The 17475-nt window shown below is 40.9% G+C and overlaps 2 protein-coding genes across 3 annotated transcripts; one reads left to right on the top strand and one right to left on the bottom strand.

The window, feature by feature from the left end:
• The first annotated feature begins 15 nt into the window (after positions 1-15).
• Positions 16-7645, top strand: tmem268 (transmembrane protein 268). 2 transcript variants are annotated; one of them, XM_027019755.3, is made up of 10 exons: positions 16-426; positions 565-654; positions 1577-1714; positions 2527-2621; positions 2737-2844; positions 4313-4471; positions 4841-4951; positions 6581-6670; positions 6989-7180; positions 7317-7645. In XM_027019755.3, exons 3-10 carry the CDS (start codon positions 1591-1593, stop codon positions 7482-7484), a joined length of 1047 nt encoding a protein of 348 aa, XP_026875556.1. In that variant the 5' UTR covers positions 16-426; positions 565-654; positions 1577-1590; the 3' UTR covers positions 7485-7645. The 2 variants fall into 2 exon arrangements, with proteins under 2 accessions (XP_026875556.1, XP_026875555.1); XM_027019754.3 differs by having other exon boundaries at positions 565-659.
• Positions 7646-9623: 1978 nt separating this feature from the next.
• prrt1 (proline-rich transmembrane protein 1) lies at positions 9624-17080 on the bottom strand. Its single transcript, XM_027019725.3, has 5 exons — positions 16899-17080; positions 16752-16818; positions 13481-13839; positions 13139-13330; positions 9624-12599 (listed from the first exon to the last, which is right to left on the bottom strand). The coding sequence occupies exons 2-5, from the start codon at positions 16768-16770 to the stop codon at positions 12423-12425; spliced, it is 747 nt and encodes a 248-aa protein (XP_026875526.2). The 5' UTR covers positions 16771-16818; positions 16899-17080; the 3' UTR covers positions 9624-12422.
• Between the last annotated feature and the right edge of the window lie 395 nt (positions 17081-17475).

Raw genomic sequence — 17475 nt, 5'->3', positions numbered from 1 at the left:
GAAGTGATTTAAATGCCAAGCCCAGTGAAAATTACAGGGAGAGAGAGAGAGAGAGAGAGAGAGAGAGAGAGAGAGAGAGAGAGCGAGAGAGAGAGAGCGAGAGAGAGAGAGAGAGAGAGAGAGAGAGGAAGAGAGAGAGAGAGAGGGAGGAAGAGAGGGAGAGAGAGGGAGGAAGAGAGGGAGAGCACTCCCAGGATGTAGCGAAAGAGAGAAAGAATGAAGAACACTATAAAGATGAGGAAGTAGCACGCGGTCCAGAGGCAGATGGGTGAGTGCTGAGAGCACTGGGAGGTGCTGTGGCGGAAGACAGTCTAAGTTACGGTGCGAGCAGACGCTGCTACACGTAGAAGAGCCAGCAAGGCAGCGAGAAAATGGAAGACCACTAGACGTCCGAGTCAGCCCGCATTTCACACGTCAACATAAAATGTGAGTTTCCTCATTTGCCAGCTAACACCAGCGAGCGTGAGTGAGTGAGAGAGAGAGAGAGAGAGAGAGAGGGAGGTACAGCAGCTGCTGGTGTATTGGACTCATCTGACTATTCTATGTTTGTTTGTTCTCTTCCAGACCCTGTATGTGTCAGTCATAGACTGGCGAGGAGTTTGCAGGGTGAAGGTGTGCTGGACACATGGTGCAGTTGTGGCAGCTTGATCTGAGGTGCAGTAAGTACACATCAATTGCACATGGGTGCACAGCTCTCTAGTTAAACCAAATAACATACACATTGAATGATTCAACTTATGTATTATGTCCTTAAGTCAGAAATGTTTGGGTGTTAACACAGGTTTATATGCTCTTTGGTAAGCTGTTCTGGGCTGCTTTCACCTCACTGAGCATGGAGGAGCATTTGCTGAAGGTGCATTAGGGATTTGTTCATATTATTTGGGAAACTTCAACAATTGTTTGTGAAACTCTAAAAGAAGAAGTACTCTACTGGCCTGACATTTCCTGTTCTGATGCAAACAGCCTGCAACCCTGAGTGTGACTTTGCAAGCCACAACAGCAAAGTGCACTGCAGCCAAAAAAAAAACAAAAAACCCTGGGGCCACTACATCTGGATAATATCTCATCACATTAGGCTCATGCACTGGTTTTGGTTTGAGGACGAAAACAAAGCAATCTCACTGACTTTTCAAATCAGGAAGACTTTGGAATATTAGCCATAAAAGGAGCTCCATGCTCTGGCCCAGGCTCATAGTTCATTAGTCAGCTGGCGTTGAATCTTTAGCTGAGCTGTGAGTGCAGTGAAGTGAGAGGGAGACAGGCCGACCAACTCTGCCAGCATGGAGGAAGCATAATAGCTGAACAGACATAATAATTTCCTGGGGCCTATTTAAAGAATCTGGCCGACATTCCAGCGATTTGTGTGTAATATTGTTCAATTATAACAAAGATGATGAAAAATGAAAGAAGAAAAACAGGATTTTTCTCATCTCTCCCTACTTTGCATTTAAAGGTTTTTTTTTTTCTTTCTAAAAGTGTCTTTTAAAAGAATACCATCCCAGCTGTAAGTACTTTTGAATCAGACTAATTCCGAGTACAAATTCTGAAGGGAACAATCTGAATGTGACATCTTTAGTAGCGACTGTTGCCATGGAGGAAAGGATCCCTTGCCGTAATGGAGCGAGCTGTGACACCGTATTGAGGAGCTCATCAGAAGACAGTAACCCTAGTGCAGCCCACGAAAGGCAGGGCAGAGACTTCACATGGACAAACGGTATGCTGCCCTAAATGCCTTCTATCTTAGCTCTATCTCTTTTCATTAGTATTTTCCCGATGCCAAAATGCCATATTCATATAGTATAGGGTAGTCCAGTTTCATTCTTCTATTTAATGCTTTTAAAATGCTGTCTGCGGAGCCATTTAGGGCAGTAAAATACTTAGTTTGTTAACTGCCATTGCATTCTTGGCAATATTGATACGACAGAAGACTAATATGGAAATGAGACTTCCGAATATTAAAAAAGAATACTGGTGCCATATGCATCAAAGCTAAGACGTGTGTTTTTTAAATTTTTTTGATGATTCACAGGACTCACTTGCACATAATGCATACTGAGATTGCACATAATGCAATCACAGTATTTAGAAACATGGCATTATGTGCATTATGTGCATTATGCTGCTTGAACAACTAGAGCAGAGGTGGTCAACAACACTCATGTAGTCGGTACATCTGAACAGGGCAAACTAGAACCAAACTAGGCTGGACTCCACTGGTCCAGCCCCAGAGTAGCAGCCATCTGCATTATGGGATTTTTTATGGCAAACTGAATATTCAGGCCTTCGAATTATATGCAGATTATATGCAGAGGGCTTACTACAGATACATGTTGGACATTATGGGCACTACATATACAAGGTTCTATATATGTAGTGCCACCTTCCCTCAATATGGGTTATTATGTAACCCTGTAGTATGTGACCAATTTTTTAAAATTAAATGTGTGTGTGTGTGTGTGTATGTGTGTGTGTGTGTGTGTGTGTGTGTGTGTGTGTGTGTGTGTGTGTGCCTGCACATGTTTCTAGGCCAGCGTGTGCTAGCTGTATCCACTTCCTCTATGGTTACCCCAAACTTTAACCTGGAACTTTGCAGGACTCTGTTGGAGAAAAGGGGGTTCCAGGTTATTACCTCTTGATATTCCTTACACATATAAACCACTTTGTCTTTGGGAATTCTAACAATAAGTAATACTTCTGTCTTTCAACATGGCTACTTTTTTTTACCCTCTACCTCAGATCCCTGCAGACGACTTTGAGATTCCTCTAGGAATAGCATTGGATCATCCCTCTGTCAGAAGGTTCCTGTTCTTCAACTCTTCCTTCTTTAATCTCATCATGGCTCCCGTAAGAGGAACATTGCATTGTACTTCATCAAATCCTATTATAAAGTTCACTTCATGAAATGAACTTTCACTCATTTTAAGAAGAAAATGTTGACATACTGCTAGAGACATAGCAATTACTATAAGTCAACTTCCTTCAGTACTTTGACATCTTTTTCTCAGTTCACTACTCATCCCTGTTGTGACTTTTGTGAGTACTTCAGAATTTCCAGAATAGAGTGACAATCCTGACACCGACTAATTCAGTCTGTATGTATTTGCATGAAGGTCACATTATCTTTTTGCGTCTATCTTTTTGCATGGAGTTCATTGTGTGGAGGTGTGTGTGTGTGTGTGTGTGTGTGTGTGTGTGAAGAAGTTTAGTGTATGGAGGTGTGTGTGTGTGTGTCTGTGCGTGTGTGTGTCTGTGTGTATGTGTGTAACCCTCCTATTCTGTCTACTGGTTGTGATCCTGCATTGTGTTCTGGATGTGTTAAAATCACGAGGAAAGAGTCAGTATTGGATCTCTGGTCCTACATGAAACAGAAACAGTTAACTGTGTGTGTGTGTGTGTGTGTGAGACAAGGTCAGCTATCCACTAGTTTCATTATTAAAACCTTTTTTTCCCCATGTGGAACTCTAAGTTGCAATATTGTACAGTCTAATTGTTAATTTAGCATAACCTTGTCCATAAATTACATAAATAACATTTTTACTCAAGTAAAAATAACAAATATGATCATGATCAAACATTAGAAAAATGTTAGAATATTCTAAATAATTGATTACAATTGGAACTAAATATTTAGAAAATGAAACATAAATAATCAGAAAACTTGTATTTCATTATTTTAACCAATTAAAAAAAATAACAACAACAAATCACAATAACATTTCGAAATGATCTGCGCAAACATTAACAGGCATCACCCTGGTGCGATGCAACCACAGAAGCTAGGTTTTATAGCTTATACAGGCTACAACGTTTCATCAGCAGACTAACAATTTACAAAGAAACATAGTGTAAGCACAATAGTATCATACCTGTGGTGAAATATAAATATGAAACCATCGACCTCGTGTGTGTGTATGTGTGTGCCAGGGTTGGCTCCCCTGGTATGAGGAACAGAATTAATATATTTAGCTAACGAAAAAAACGTGAAAGAAACCCCATTAAATATGTACATAGCGGATATAATGTAGAGAAGGATACATCTATTAGACTAAGCTCTAATTACAAAATATTCTCTTTTATAAAGATTTATTGGGCAGAATTTGACTCGGCGCAATCTACCTCTAATTTAATTATTAAAGGTTTTGACTTACGTACCCGCACACACAAACCGCACATTACGACATGCAGATGTATGTAAGGAAACATTGAAATCTACTGTTTTTTTGGGAGAAATTCATAAGAGAAATGTTCATAAATTTATGTTAAACTGTTACATGTGGATATGTGCGTGTGGTGTGCTGGTCCCCGTGTGCAGGTCATGTACGCAGTTCTGTGGTGCGCTATCTACTCCAGCCTGCACTGCGTCCTTGTAAAGAGACATCTGGACTTCTGGGTTATCTGCCTGTGTGTCAGCCTCATCTCCATCTTCCTCACCATCGGCATCATCCTCATCCTCCACCACAGTAACAAAGAGGCAGGAATCCGTCACTTCTTACATGGGCCTGTTAAAATTCCTATCGCAATCACGAGAACTGGCAGCATAACCCAGCACATGACCACAAGCTTAAAGCACAGATTTCACCACTGTTATACTGATTTACAAAATTCTACGCATCATTACTTGATAAATATCCAGTTGTGTCTGTGAGTCTGAAGTGGATCTAAAACCTCAGCGCGTAAAGGCAGCGTCCGTACAAAACAAAACAGCAGTTATGTTGAATCTTACGGAGGCAAAAAAAAAACTAAAAACAACCAAACAACAACAACCAAAAAAAAACCTCACAGGCATTCATTAATATTCTGAACATGAAACATTAAAATCGTTTGGCCTTGTCCTTCGTAGATCAGCGTGAACGCAGACGTGCGCCTGGTGCAGGTGAACGAGCGGCTGATCAGACACAGGCTGCTAGTGGGAGTGGCCGACTGGGTTCATCAGTGTTCCGGGGAAATACAGGTGCGCCAATACCTCCACGTACATTTTGAATTAGCCGACTATTTTTAAGAAATTGTAACATCTTTTATGAATTAACTATTTTAAAAATAATAAAAAATTTATGTGTATATAAATGCGTTTACCGTGCCTTACCAAAGTATTCCACTCCTTAAAAATAATCAGATTAATCTAAAAATGATCAGATTAATCTATAAATTATCAGATTAACCTGGATTACAAATGATTTTTAGACAGTCGGTTCCAGACAGTATTTTTATTGCAAACCAATAAATTATTAGAACCATTAGATCCAACCTGTGCTGTAGTACAAGCTTTAAATCTGATTGGTTGTGTTTCTACAACATCTTTGCACACTGTTTCAGAGTAATTTTCAAGGAGATTTTCAAACTTGCTGAAAGTTCCTCCCAAGGTTTAGTGTGTTTCGAACAGACTGAAGCAGGTTGTCAAGATGTATCTCCCTGTGGTTTTGCATCATTTGTCCATCATTCAAGTTTAACAAGAAGCCCAGTTATCATATTTTCTTATCTTGTGCATGTCTAGAACTTTATTTCTAATTTACTTAGAATACTCTTTGGTCTTCAATTACACAGCTTTTCAAATGTATTTGAATTGCAGGAGTCTTTTATCCAGAAAGGTGAACATTTTAAATTATTCCCAGGTAGAGGCTTATTATAAGCCCATTGTCCTGTTAGAGTAGTATCTTTCATGTGTGTAAACTTGGAATTTCCACAGCACAGGAGTTTATTACTTGTGTAAACAGCATTTTTTGGACAGTAGCTTGTATAAGACTTTTTTCAGTTAGCAATTTGTATTAAAACTTAAAATAAAAATAAAATAAAAACAAAATATTACACCACAAAATTAATCTAATAACTTAAAGGGGATTGAATACTTTTGCAAGACACTGTATGTTAGTTTATGCTGTATTCATAAATGTTTGCATAAACTGAATTTTAAAAGTGCACTTAATGCATATTAAAAACATATCCAGCTAACATTTGCACTTTGACCAAACCAGAGCATTCATAAAACAGGTCAGTAAAGACAGCATGTACAGGATACAGGACTCCAATACTGTCAGTCATCTGACTTCAGAGTAACATAATGGTGCCAGAAGTCGTGGCTTAGCACTGATTCTAAAATGAATTATAGCATATTAGTTGCAGCAATGGATTAGATACCCCTAATAAAGTGTTCACTCTGAATAGACAATAGAGTTAAAAACATCAACTGATGCAAAATTCAGTTTTGGCCACCAAAGAGGTCAATGGCCACGGTTCCCCTTGGCTCTCTATGAGGTGCACATGTCTGTACACTTTGTTAAAGCTATATGTATGGGAAAGTAGCTATTGACACTTTGAGCAAATGAGGCTCCCCATCATCATATTTTGGAATCAGTATTTTTTTCAAACATTATTTGATCATTTTTTTGACTTGCAAGTTGAAATAACAAAGTAGCTTCTGGTCAAAAAGGTTGTAAATCTCTCTCTCTCTCTCTCTCTCTCTCTCTCTCTCTCTCTCTCTCTCTCTCTCTCTCTCTCTCTCTCTCTCTCTCTCTCTCTCTCTCTCTCTCTCTCTCTCTCTCTCTCTCTCTCTCTCTCTCTCTCTCTCTCTCTCTCTCTCTCTCAGTTGTGTTGTGTGTTTTGGAACTTGTCCCCCTGCTTGCAAACCTTAACTGAAACACTAGAGGAGCTGGGTTTTGTTAGGAATGTGATACAGGTATGCTAATTTTTATTGTTTAATGATTTCTATTCTTTTACATAATTTATATATTTATTAATGTTCTTTAGCTTTGTAGATTCATAGAAATCAGCACAGGCAAAATATTAAATCCAAACATCTAAATCTAAGGCAACTTAAATGAAAGGTTATCTTTTTTAAATATGTAAGATTGAGGAAAACCTCTTATAAGAGAAATATTCAATATTCTGCATGGTCATTGGACCAAAAAAAAGGCTTATAATTACAAAGGTGAGTCTTAAAAAATGGTTCCCACAAAGAGCACAACCACGCATCCTTTCTTTTTTTACTCTCCAGGACAAACTCAAGAAAAAAATGTCCCACCTCCTTCTAGTGGCTGAAGTCACGACCCTTGAACCTGTTGATCCTGATGAGGAGAGTCCACTACTTGTGGACAGTAGCAGGATAAACCCTACAATCAGGCAGAGGGATGAGGCTCAACTGACCAGAAACTACAGCCTGATACCTGATTGTACACTCTCACATCAGGTACAGAGTGGTTAGGAGAAAAATCACACAAACACACCCTGCCATGTATGTATTAGCCTTAGAATATTATGTTTCCTGACTCTTTCAGCAGCTTTCCTTTTGGAGTGACTGTGTGTGTGTGTGTGTGTGTTTTCAGGATATTGCTTATCAGCTTTTGATGACCTACAGTGCAGTTTATGTGAAACTGTTGGTATCAGAAAGGCTTCCTAGTCCCTCACATCGCCCCCTAAGTGCAGAGAGAGTCCACTGCACAACTGCACCACTGTGCCTTTGTCAGTATGTACAGTGCAAAATCCTGCAGTAGCCTAATGTGGTCAAAATATTGCCCAACATGTATTTTAATAGATATGCATGACAGTTGCACTGGCAATGCTTGAACAATCATCACCTGAGCCTACTTTTCTTTCATTTAAAAAAAAAAGTTTTAACGCTGCTATGTGAAATACATATGCTTGTTAAGTTGCACTGCTGTTAGAATTGGTTGGTTTTTGTGTTTTGTAATGGGTCTTATGTAAGGGTGTGGGGGAGGGGGAGGTGATAGAGAGCGGAAAGACAACGAGTCACTGATGCACTGCAGAGAGAGAATCATACAGAGTATGTCGACACCAATAGGCAGCGGTTCACAGACCTGTGTAGGCCCAGGCAGTGTGGAAACATGTGATCATAGTTCACTGCAGCAGAGGAGACCACAGCACAGCTCAACAGCACAGCACAGCACAGCAGCACGGCAGCACAGCTCAGCAGCACAGCACAGCAACACAGCTTGGAAGCACAGCACAGCAGCACAGCACAGTACAGCACAGCTTAACACAGTGCAGACTACACTGCAGCATGCAGTTCAACCTGACATTTTCACAGGTATCATATACAATGAACTTCATATGCACACTAATATTCCATACATACATAAATACAAAAATAATGGCCTCCACATACACATCCATGCACAACGAATACCAAACAAAAGCACATCATTCAGTTCTGGAAATTCTGCACTACTTTCACACTTCAGGACAGTGATGACTGGGGAACTAAAAGCCAGAAGTCAAACTACTGAAGAAAGTTGATTGATAGTGATTTCTACATGTAACGCAACACAGTGTAGAGTGAAACACAGGGCAAAGTATAACACAGCACGTCACATGGGGGCAGACAGGAGCCACAGTTCTGTCTGGGAGGTATGGCCCATTAATCAATGCTGATGGCGTAGGGGTGGGTTGGGGTTGAGGATCTGCTTGGAAAGGAAGTGGGCACGCCATGGGTGTCACAATAACAGTGATGCAGGCCAGAGCTGTATTGGCTGAAGCTTGCAATGCAGGAGAGAACCAAGGCAGTGTGAGGCCTGCTTAAACGATCACAGAGATGCCGGGTTCTCTTTGGGAGGCTAAATGACCATCTGTGATCCTGCAGACACAGGCTGGCCTGCCTCCTCCTTCCAGCTCTGCTCCTGTCCTGGTTCCGTCCCCCCCCCCCCCCCCCCCCCCGTAAATTCATCTCTCAGCTCCAACACATCACATTCTCTTCTTTCAGGGTTGTAATTTTACATTTACACTATCAGTTGGGCTTTTCCTTTTACTAACAGCAGATTGCTATCCTGAACAACCAAAAATATAAGCCAATCCTGAGATGGCTGAACACAGCACTGAATGTCCCATGACGTGCATGCGGTGACAGATGTCCCTGCAGATTGAGAGGATGATTAGATCCTGCCGGACGGCACCCAGTGCTGTTTCCTTGTGCATTAGCAGTAATTCAATGTTGAGAGATCCTATTGCTCTCAGTGACAGAGATGCAAAGAGACAGACACACTATGGGAAAAAAAGAGGAAGACAAAAAACATGGCATCTATAAATAGACCCGCTGAGATGAAGAGGAGAGGCCGTGAGGAGAAGGCAGGAGTGAGTGAGACAGAGGCGAGCAAGAAACCTGCACCGTAGTCACTCCTTGCAGTTCCTCTTTAATTTAAACAGGATTCATACACAAAAAAATGCATGAATAGAATCCATGGAGAGAATGAGGCTCAGAAGCACATGTATCTGCACAAGTCATCCAGCAGCCTCTATCAGCAGGAGTGCCGCCGTATTTACAAGCTCAGAGAAACTCAGAATCTTAAGGGTGCGGTTACCATGCGTAACCATCTTTTCTTGAGCAATGTCATCGGCAACAGCACAGGATCAGCTTTAAAGTAGATTAGTGTGGAAAGAGCAGCTTTTTTCAGGAGAGCAGGGCTGGGGGTTTATCTAAAAATATGTGGTTAGAGGCCACTATTCACTGGATGCACATCCTCGAAACGCCAAAGTGATTTTCTTGAACTGATCTGGTAGCAGAGATATCAGACATAAATATATCATATATACCATCATAATATCATCAGCATATAACATATGCTCTTCTGTGTGCTGCGTTTGGAGTTGAAAAAACGAGTAGGTCATTTTAGCCAAAATATTAGGACTGTTTATATTTATTTATATTATTTCAATAAATAAAAACAATACACACATCAATACACCAGTTGTTACTTATTGGAATTAGGCAAAATGCTTGCAGATACACTAAAGCTCTTAAACTAAAAGTAGAGAAGATAGATTTGAAAAACTGATGAGAGCAGAAAAAGAGGCATGATACACGGCTGCCCAAGATCAGCTGAATTTTACCCTGGAATTTATTTAGCAGTAACATTTCAGGTGTTTTTAATTACCATCTTCATCACCATCTTTCTGTTTAAAATGTATTTTATTTTTATGAACTCGTTTTTTTTTTTTAACATATATATATTTGTATATACTACCTCATTTTAAATATATGAAAATTGAAATGATAAAAATGTTGTTGTTGTTGTTGCTAATACTAATACTGTAGAGGGTGGAAAATATTCTATTAAAAGTAGGAAACAACACTGCTGTGCGTCACACACTTCTCCAGCCATCAGACACTCATTCCCGGTGACATATAACCCACCACTATCCCACCAACCACTCTGGCAATGCACAGTCCCACCAAATGCAATCTGCTAAGTGCATCGCTAATGACAAATCAACAACTAGGAGACCAGTGGGGCAGAGCTTTTCTTGTTTTTACTGACCCGAAATCTGAGCAAATACGGAAATGTTGGCATGTGAATGTGGGCTGTGTACTCTGCCACACTAGCCAGCTGGGAAAAGAATTGCTGGACTACAGCAAATTCACAAGCACATTCCGTTTCAAATCAGTTTCCCCCCTCTATTCAGAATCCGAATCACTGAAACCAAAATGGTAGGTAATCAGAAATTGGCCAAATTTGTATTTCTAATGGTAAGAACTGTTAAAAATGGAAGAGAATAACTCAGTGCCCGAAGAGTTTATCCTTTCACGCCAGCAATGCCGTAATTACCATAATCCATCCTGCTGCTGAGTGAATTTTTATCAGTGAGAGTTGACTGACCACAGCAGTAGAATACTCTATGTGTTAAGAGCATGCGTACTCTCTCAGGAACACTCCAAAAGGGAGCCTTCGGAAGCAGCTAAGGCAGCAAGGAAGTGAAGAATGGGTGCGATGGCTGATCTGACACTTAGTAAGAAGAGGCCGTACTGCAGCTGCTTCTGCCCCTATGCTCTTCCTCATATGGTGCTCACTGACTGGAAGATTGCAGGGTACCAGAGAGTTCTACAGCCTCATCCGACCAGACTGACGGCACCGCTGTGCTAGGCAGGATATTTTTAGCTTCTGGTTTGATTCAAGTGAAATGAGTCATATAAATATCATTTGTCATGTTCCCTGTTTTTTGGCAACGTGGCCCTGGTAGAGCATCTGATCTTTTTCAGTTCTCTTCAAGACATCTTTATATGTTTTACAATGTCTGTTATCTAAGCTATAACTGGCAAAAAAAAAAATGTAGCAGCATTTCTGCTATATGAAGCAAGTTATGTTTACCATCTAAAAAAAACAATAACCAAAGAGATACTTTCTCACAGTTGCATATCACAACATGCTTAGTTAAAAAATATGCCATACTACTTGAGCAATCTATATTTCATCAAATGATAAAAATAGTTCAGTTCAACAAGAGCGCTATGGCCAAATATATGAATAAATATATATAAATAATTAACTGAATGCACAAACAAATCATATTGTAGTAAGTAATAAATAATGTATAATACAATAGTTTGCCACGCAATAATACCACACCCTTCTTATTGGATGAACCAGACTGCTAAGAGACTGTAATACCCAGTTTGATGTAAAAAAAATAAAAAAAAAATAATAAAAAAAAAATCATTCTTAGCTACCAGTATATTTCCAATTTTTTACACTGGGTACTTTCTCTTTCAGCACAGAGAAATATTATATTTCAAGGAAAAACATACTGTGTCAAAAAAACCCCAAACAAGATTGAATACTTTGGACCAGTTTACACTAACATTTAAGTTGCTTTTTAAAAAGATGTGTGCTAGTGATAAAATTCTTCTCTGAACAGCTTCAGTGAACAAGGGAATGACATGATCAAACAACATCTGCTATTTGGCAAATCTGAGAATTTGGTATATTGCCAAAGCTGGCAAATCCTATCACCTTTTACTGATATATCTATTACTATTAAAAAAATTTAACACTAGAAGGGAACTATCAAAGATCAATTTCTTTAATCACCCCTTCAGTGTTAATATTTGGCCATTTAACCTGGTAGCAAATTGAAAATGTATATTGTACAGCCTCCCTGAACCTAATTAGATGAATGACAGTCATAGATGGAATATTGACAAAGGAAAGTTATGTGTAGAGTGCATAATGAATATACAACAAGAGCTAATTACATCCTACACATGTGATGCTTCTGCAGATATTTCACTGTCATCAGATCTGTAAGGACTATAACAACAGTACCATTGTTTGGAATTTGTAGGTCACTAATGTGTTTGGCTAAGCATGAACCACATTTTCTTCAAGAAAAAAAGAATTGTACATGTGTGTGTATGTGCGCGTGTGTGTGTGTATCTGTGCATGTATGTGTGTGTGCATGTGTTTTCTTACTATATGCATACACACATGTACAATCAGTAATGTGATTTTTATATACAGCTCAGCCCTGGAGTTAAATCTGTGTGTGTCATGGGGGTGTGGTGTGACAATGAGGGTCAGAGGATCAGTACAGAGTGTCAGAACGCTGTGCACATAAATACTGGCTGTACCACGTGCAGCTATAGCTGAGAGTCCTGGTGCAGGCAGGTTTGTCGGGAGGAACGGCACCCCCTGCAGGTGACTCTAAGGTTCCCAGTCATCGTCGTGGTGCTGGGAGGCAATGATGACGACCACCGTGAGGATGGTGCAGAGGACGATGGAGGCAATGCCCACTGCCAGACTGATGAAGGAGAAGTTACGTGCCTCGCGTGACGCTATCTCTGCCGACACCATGTCGCCCCGGGCAACAGCCGTACGCACCTGGCAGAGAGAAGGAGGCTCTTTATCTTTAGAGGATGCTGGAATATGTAGTTCTGGTGGATTATGAGGTGTCTAGCAAGTATGTGAGTATTGCAAGGGAATAAAACTCTTAGATGTTTTTGCTCTTAAAGATGCTTTCCAGAGATCGGGGAGCTACCTTTTTGCTGGAAGTAATTCAGTCTCAATTCTAAAACCCCTGGTTCAGATCATTAGAGTATTCATAGCCATTTCATTAGCTGAACCTAATTAATTAAGTTAATTAATTACAAATGTGGAATGGAATGAAACTCTACAGCAATGAATCCCTCCTGAAAAAAAGGTGACCTGGACAATCCATATTCACATACAATGTGAGCCCATTTTTAAAGTGTTGTACCCATGCTAAAATATTCCTGACGAAATGTCAAAGTAAATTCCTCATTCATCCCTCCTCACCAGATTCCTCTGCTTGAAATGTAACAATTTCTCTGGCATCAGCGCTGTTGCCTGGCAGCGCTGTTGCCTGGCAGTGCTGTTGCCGTCAGCAATGCCACACCCACCTGTACTGCTTTGATGATGGCGATGATGCCTGTGGGCCAGAAGCAGCACACCGTGGTAAGAACGGCGATGGGTAGGTAGTCATGAGGGGGCCGGCGGGGCTCCATCAGCGTGATGCCAGGGGGCATCTGCATGGCCATTTGTCCCGGGGCCACACCTGGATGGGGTGTGCCATTCGGCAGGTAAGGCTGGCCCTGGGAATTTTAAAAAATGATTTGCTCATTAGGTACTGTGAAAATGCATTTCATTTTCCAACACAGTCACATATTTTAAAAATATTTCCTGTTAAAACAGAACACAGTCATGATTATCACACCAGTTTTGTGAAAAGTCACCTGACTCACCCCAGTTCCAATAGGGTAGACTGGAACATAAGCAGTGCAGGGCTGCAGCTGCAGAGGGTACCCAGGGTGCAGGTAGCCCACAGGCGGATGGGGAGCTGCGCCACCAGGCCCATGTGTCTGGATCGTGTAGCCGTTAGGAGCCCCCTGTGGCCCCAGGGTTCCACAGTGGAACTGGGTCTCCTGCAGGTACCCGTCTGAGCCAGGGGGTGGAGGTGGAGGTGGGTAGTTTGGCTGGGGCCCACAGGTGGCGGATGGGGCATGTGGAGGCATGTTGGGGTCCTGGGAGGGCAGGTAGGGCGGGGGAGACATTTGGGTCATCTGCTGGGACATGGCCTGTCTCCCTGCAGCTTCCTCCAGACCTACAATGTAGAAAAAGTAGAAAAAGGAGCATCACTGCCCTATGAAGCCTCATGTGAAAATGACTTATACAAGGACCTGGAACTGGAACATGAGAACAAGCTTAAAACTGACCGAAACAATAATGTTTAAATGTACTATGCTACATTGCACTGATTATCAAAAAGAAAAAAAAACTATTTTGTCGTATGTAACGTAATCTAAAGACAGGTAATAATCTCAGTAGTTTAAATTGCACTGTTTTGTCCTTTTAATGGACACGTTTTCAAGCATAACATTACATTCACAACATGGTTCTTCTGGTGCAATAGACGTGTGACCAGTGTCACTGTGTTTGCACTGGGTGACAACCTTATGACCAGAGGTCTGGCTTGCTGTGTGACATTTTTGCATTTCATTATTATATCTTTAGTTTTTATCAAGCAGACTTCAAGGAAAGACAAGATATACAGCAGGTATGGGAACATTTGACACCTTACCTCCTCTGCCTTGCTCTCTCTCTCTCTCTCTCTCTCTCTCTCTCTCTCTCTCTCCCTCTCTCTCTCTCTCTCATGAGTGAATATCTAAATACCTGGGGTTTCTTTCTTAAAATGTCTCAGTGTGGTATAACAGCCATATTTTGCATCTATAGGTACAACGGATTAGGGAGCACTTTTTGATGTGTAACATGTTAATCATGTCTTCAAAATCCAGTATTTGTAATCAGATAAGAAAACACTTTTTGAAACCCAATAGGAATATAAAAATAGACAAGTACAATTGAACTACATCAAAAAGATTTATGTAGGAACACTAATGGCCATTGTTTGGCAATTTGGATTTCAAAAGAAACAATGATGAAGGGCATTCAAGTGCAAAATGTCAGTGACTGCTGAACTGTGGAAGAGGCTGGTCCTGAGAACGTGTCCTGGAGATCTGAGAACATGGCCTGGGGACCCGAGAACATATCCTGGAGATCTGAGAACATGGCCTGGGGACCCGAGAATGTGTCCTGGAGATCTGAGAACGTGGCCTGGGGACCTAAGAACGTGTCCTGGAGATCTGAGAACTTGACCTGGGGACCTGAGAATGTGGCCTGGGAACCTGAGACCGTGGCCTGGGGACCTAAGAACGTGTCCTGGGGATCTGAGAATGTGGCCTGGGGACCTGAGAACGTGTCCTGGGGATCTGAGAATGTGGCCTGGGGACCTGAGAACGTGTTATTTATACAATGGATGAAGCATTTACCAATCACGGCACATTCCGTACATATTCATATTCTAAAATGTTGTATCCAGGATGTCATTATGTTCACTTACAAAAGGATGTCTTAACTGTAGGGCTCTTTCTACCATCCAAATAGCTACTCAAAAGAGCCACTTCTGAGAGAGATGAGCACTGGTATCTTTATTCTGCTCTAGTTTTATTTATGCTTTGTTCACGATACTGGTCATAGCAGACTTCAGAAGTAAAAGAACGGTGAACATTTATGATTGTTGTGTGCATTCCCCTCTAATTACATTAAATATACCCGGGGCAGACTTACCTAACAACGACTACATTTTCTGATTAGATACATTTGTATATCTGGGGTTAATGCATACAAGTTCTAATGTTTCCTCTGATATTGATGAAAATGCTGGTAAATACATTTGATGCTCATTGCTTCATTACAAATCATTGCCCTTTACAAATCAATCTGTCTGTAGGTTTGTAAGCTTATACACTGTGGCAGTAAAGTATACTGATAACATTATAGGCAAGGTGAGAAATTTAATGTTTGTGTGTGTGTGTGTGTGTGTGTGTGTGTGTGAGAGAGAGAGAGAGAGAGAGAGAGAGAGAGAGAGAGAGAGAGAGAGAGAGAGAGAGAGAGAGAGAGAGAGAGAGAGAGAGAGAATTGGAAATGTCTGAGACCTTGTGGTGCACGTATAAGAGAGACTGTGAGGGTTACACACAGGGACCATTCAGCCTAGCCAGGAATAAGATAGTATTAAATTGACTTGGACTTCAATCAAATAATCAATTCAAGCATATTTTCCATGTGTCCGATAGATATATATACACACACACACACACACACACACACACACACACACACACACACACACACACACACACACACACATACATACAAAAAATAAAATAAAAATAAAAAACTCGCGGTCTAAATCCTACAAGCTTTGTTCGACCGCAAACACGGGTTACATAAATTCACATTCAGATGTGTTCGTCTGACTGGGCTTAAAGGCCCCAAGAGTGTACGGCGGATTTTACGCTACCTAATATCTAATTAATACCAACTTATAGCAATTTAGTGGCAATAATTGAATGTTGGCTTATATAAACATAGATTTTTCAGCATGACCCCCACCTACACTCGCCCTCCGAACCTGAACAGAATTTCATGAAGCCCCCGCTGTGCGCTTCTCGTGAGTGCATATCTTATATCTGGCTCAAAGTATCCTGAGACAATCACGCCTCCTTTAGGATAGCCAACGGGCAAATAAACTAGGCACTAATACCGATACAGCACATTTTAAAAAATGATCGGGCTTTAGTGATCAGGGGGAAAAAATGATACACAGATCAAATATTTATTCAAATGTGTTTAACACGCCGCGAGAAGAGTCAGACCCGCAGGATGACAGGTTATCCATCAAAATCAGATGATGGACAGAGAAAACTGCGGCGGCAACGCGCATCTCTGTAGATGCAGCAGTTACAAATACGTGAAACCTGAGCACTGAAAATGAGGACGGGGAGACAACATGCGTCACCGACTAACAAGCAAATTGATGAAATACATCCCTTTTCTACACCGTTTTGATGCACTTAAGAGTTCGATAAAAACCGTGGGCAATAGTATCGAACTAATTAACAGTTGTATACCCAACGAATCCAGAATAAAGAGAAATTATCATAAAATCCTTCTTACTGTGTTTTTCCGACGACATCACGTTCAGTTATCCGATGCGATGCCTTTCAATTGTCCCTCCAGTTCTCTGATGGGAGGTGACAGTCTATAGGTCTGCCTTTGTGTATATTTAAACCTTGAAAATGAAATAAATTGTGGTGACAATACCTCTGTACTAAGAACGCATCTTCAGATAACAAATCGCCTTCATCTACGCCAGCTATTTTGCTGTTAACCCTCGCAGGTGTCAGTACGTTTCACTGCCTTTTCCTCTGAATAAATACTAAGAGCAGTACGTCCACAGCGAGAGCGGAAAATAGGACCGTGTGAACGCATCGCGTTACACTGACTTAATCAGACACACGCTATCGTTGTCTTAAAGAGACAGTGGAGCTCATGAAACCCTAAAGCAGGATTTGAAATCCGAACAAAATGCAGTTACTCAGTTTGAACACACACACATCCCCTTTAGATAACAATCATGGCTGGAGAGGTCTTTGATAGCCTTTTTCACCTGAAGAACCATAATGTAAATATCATGTCAAAATTACCATTAAAATAAACTATTTAACCGGCTAAACTGACTATGAAGGCAGGAACATGCCTCATTTACTGCGTGATTAAATTCTACTAGGAACTAAAGAAGTATTGGCGCCTTTGTTGTACCATGAACTGATGGTGATTCGGTGAAAAAATCCCGTAATTATCCGTTGTGTCAATAACTCATTAACAAAACTGTAATCAT

This window comes from Electrophorus electricus, chromosome 2 (assembly GCF_041902795.1).
Source record: "Electrophorus electricus isolate QZ-2024a chromosome 2, ASM4190279v1, whole genome shotgun sequence".
In the NCBI taxonomy this organism is placed as follows: Eukaryota; Metazoa; Chordata; class Actinopteri; order Gymnotiformes; family Gymnotidae; genus Electrophorus; species Electrophorus electricus.
This window is presented reverse-complemented; position numbering and strand designations above follow the sequence as displayed.

Bases quoted from the DNA above. Each gene is read 5' to 3' on its own strand.
- tmem268 (XM_027019754.3), top strand. From the start codon at position 626: ATGGTGCAGTTGTGGCAGCTTGATCTGAGGTGCA. The intron at 2,845-4,312 runs GTAAGAGGAACA...CCCCGTGTGCAG, and splicing joins TTAATCTCATCATGGCTCCC to GTCATGTACGCAGTTCTGTG. The intron at 4,472-4,840 runs GCAGGAATCCGT...TGTCCTTCGTAG, and splicing joins TCCACCACAGTAACAAAGAG to ATCAGCGTGAACGCAGACGT.
- prrt1 (XM_027019725.3), bottom strand. The intron at 13,331-13,480 runs GTGAGTCAGGTG...TAAAATTCCCAG, and splicing joins TCTACCCTATTGGAACTGGG to GGCCAGCCTTACCTGCCGAA. The intron at 12,600-13,138 runs GTGGGTGTGGCA...TCTCTCTGCCAG, and splicing joins CCATCATCAAAGCAGTACAG to GTGCGTACGGCTGTTGCCCG.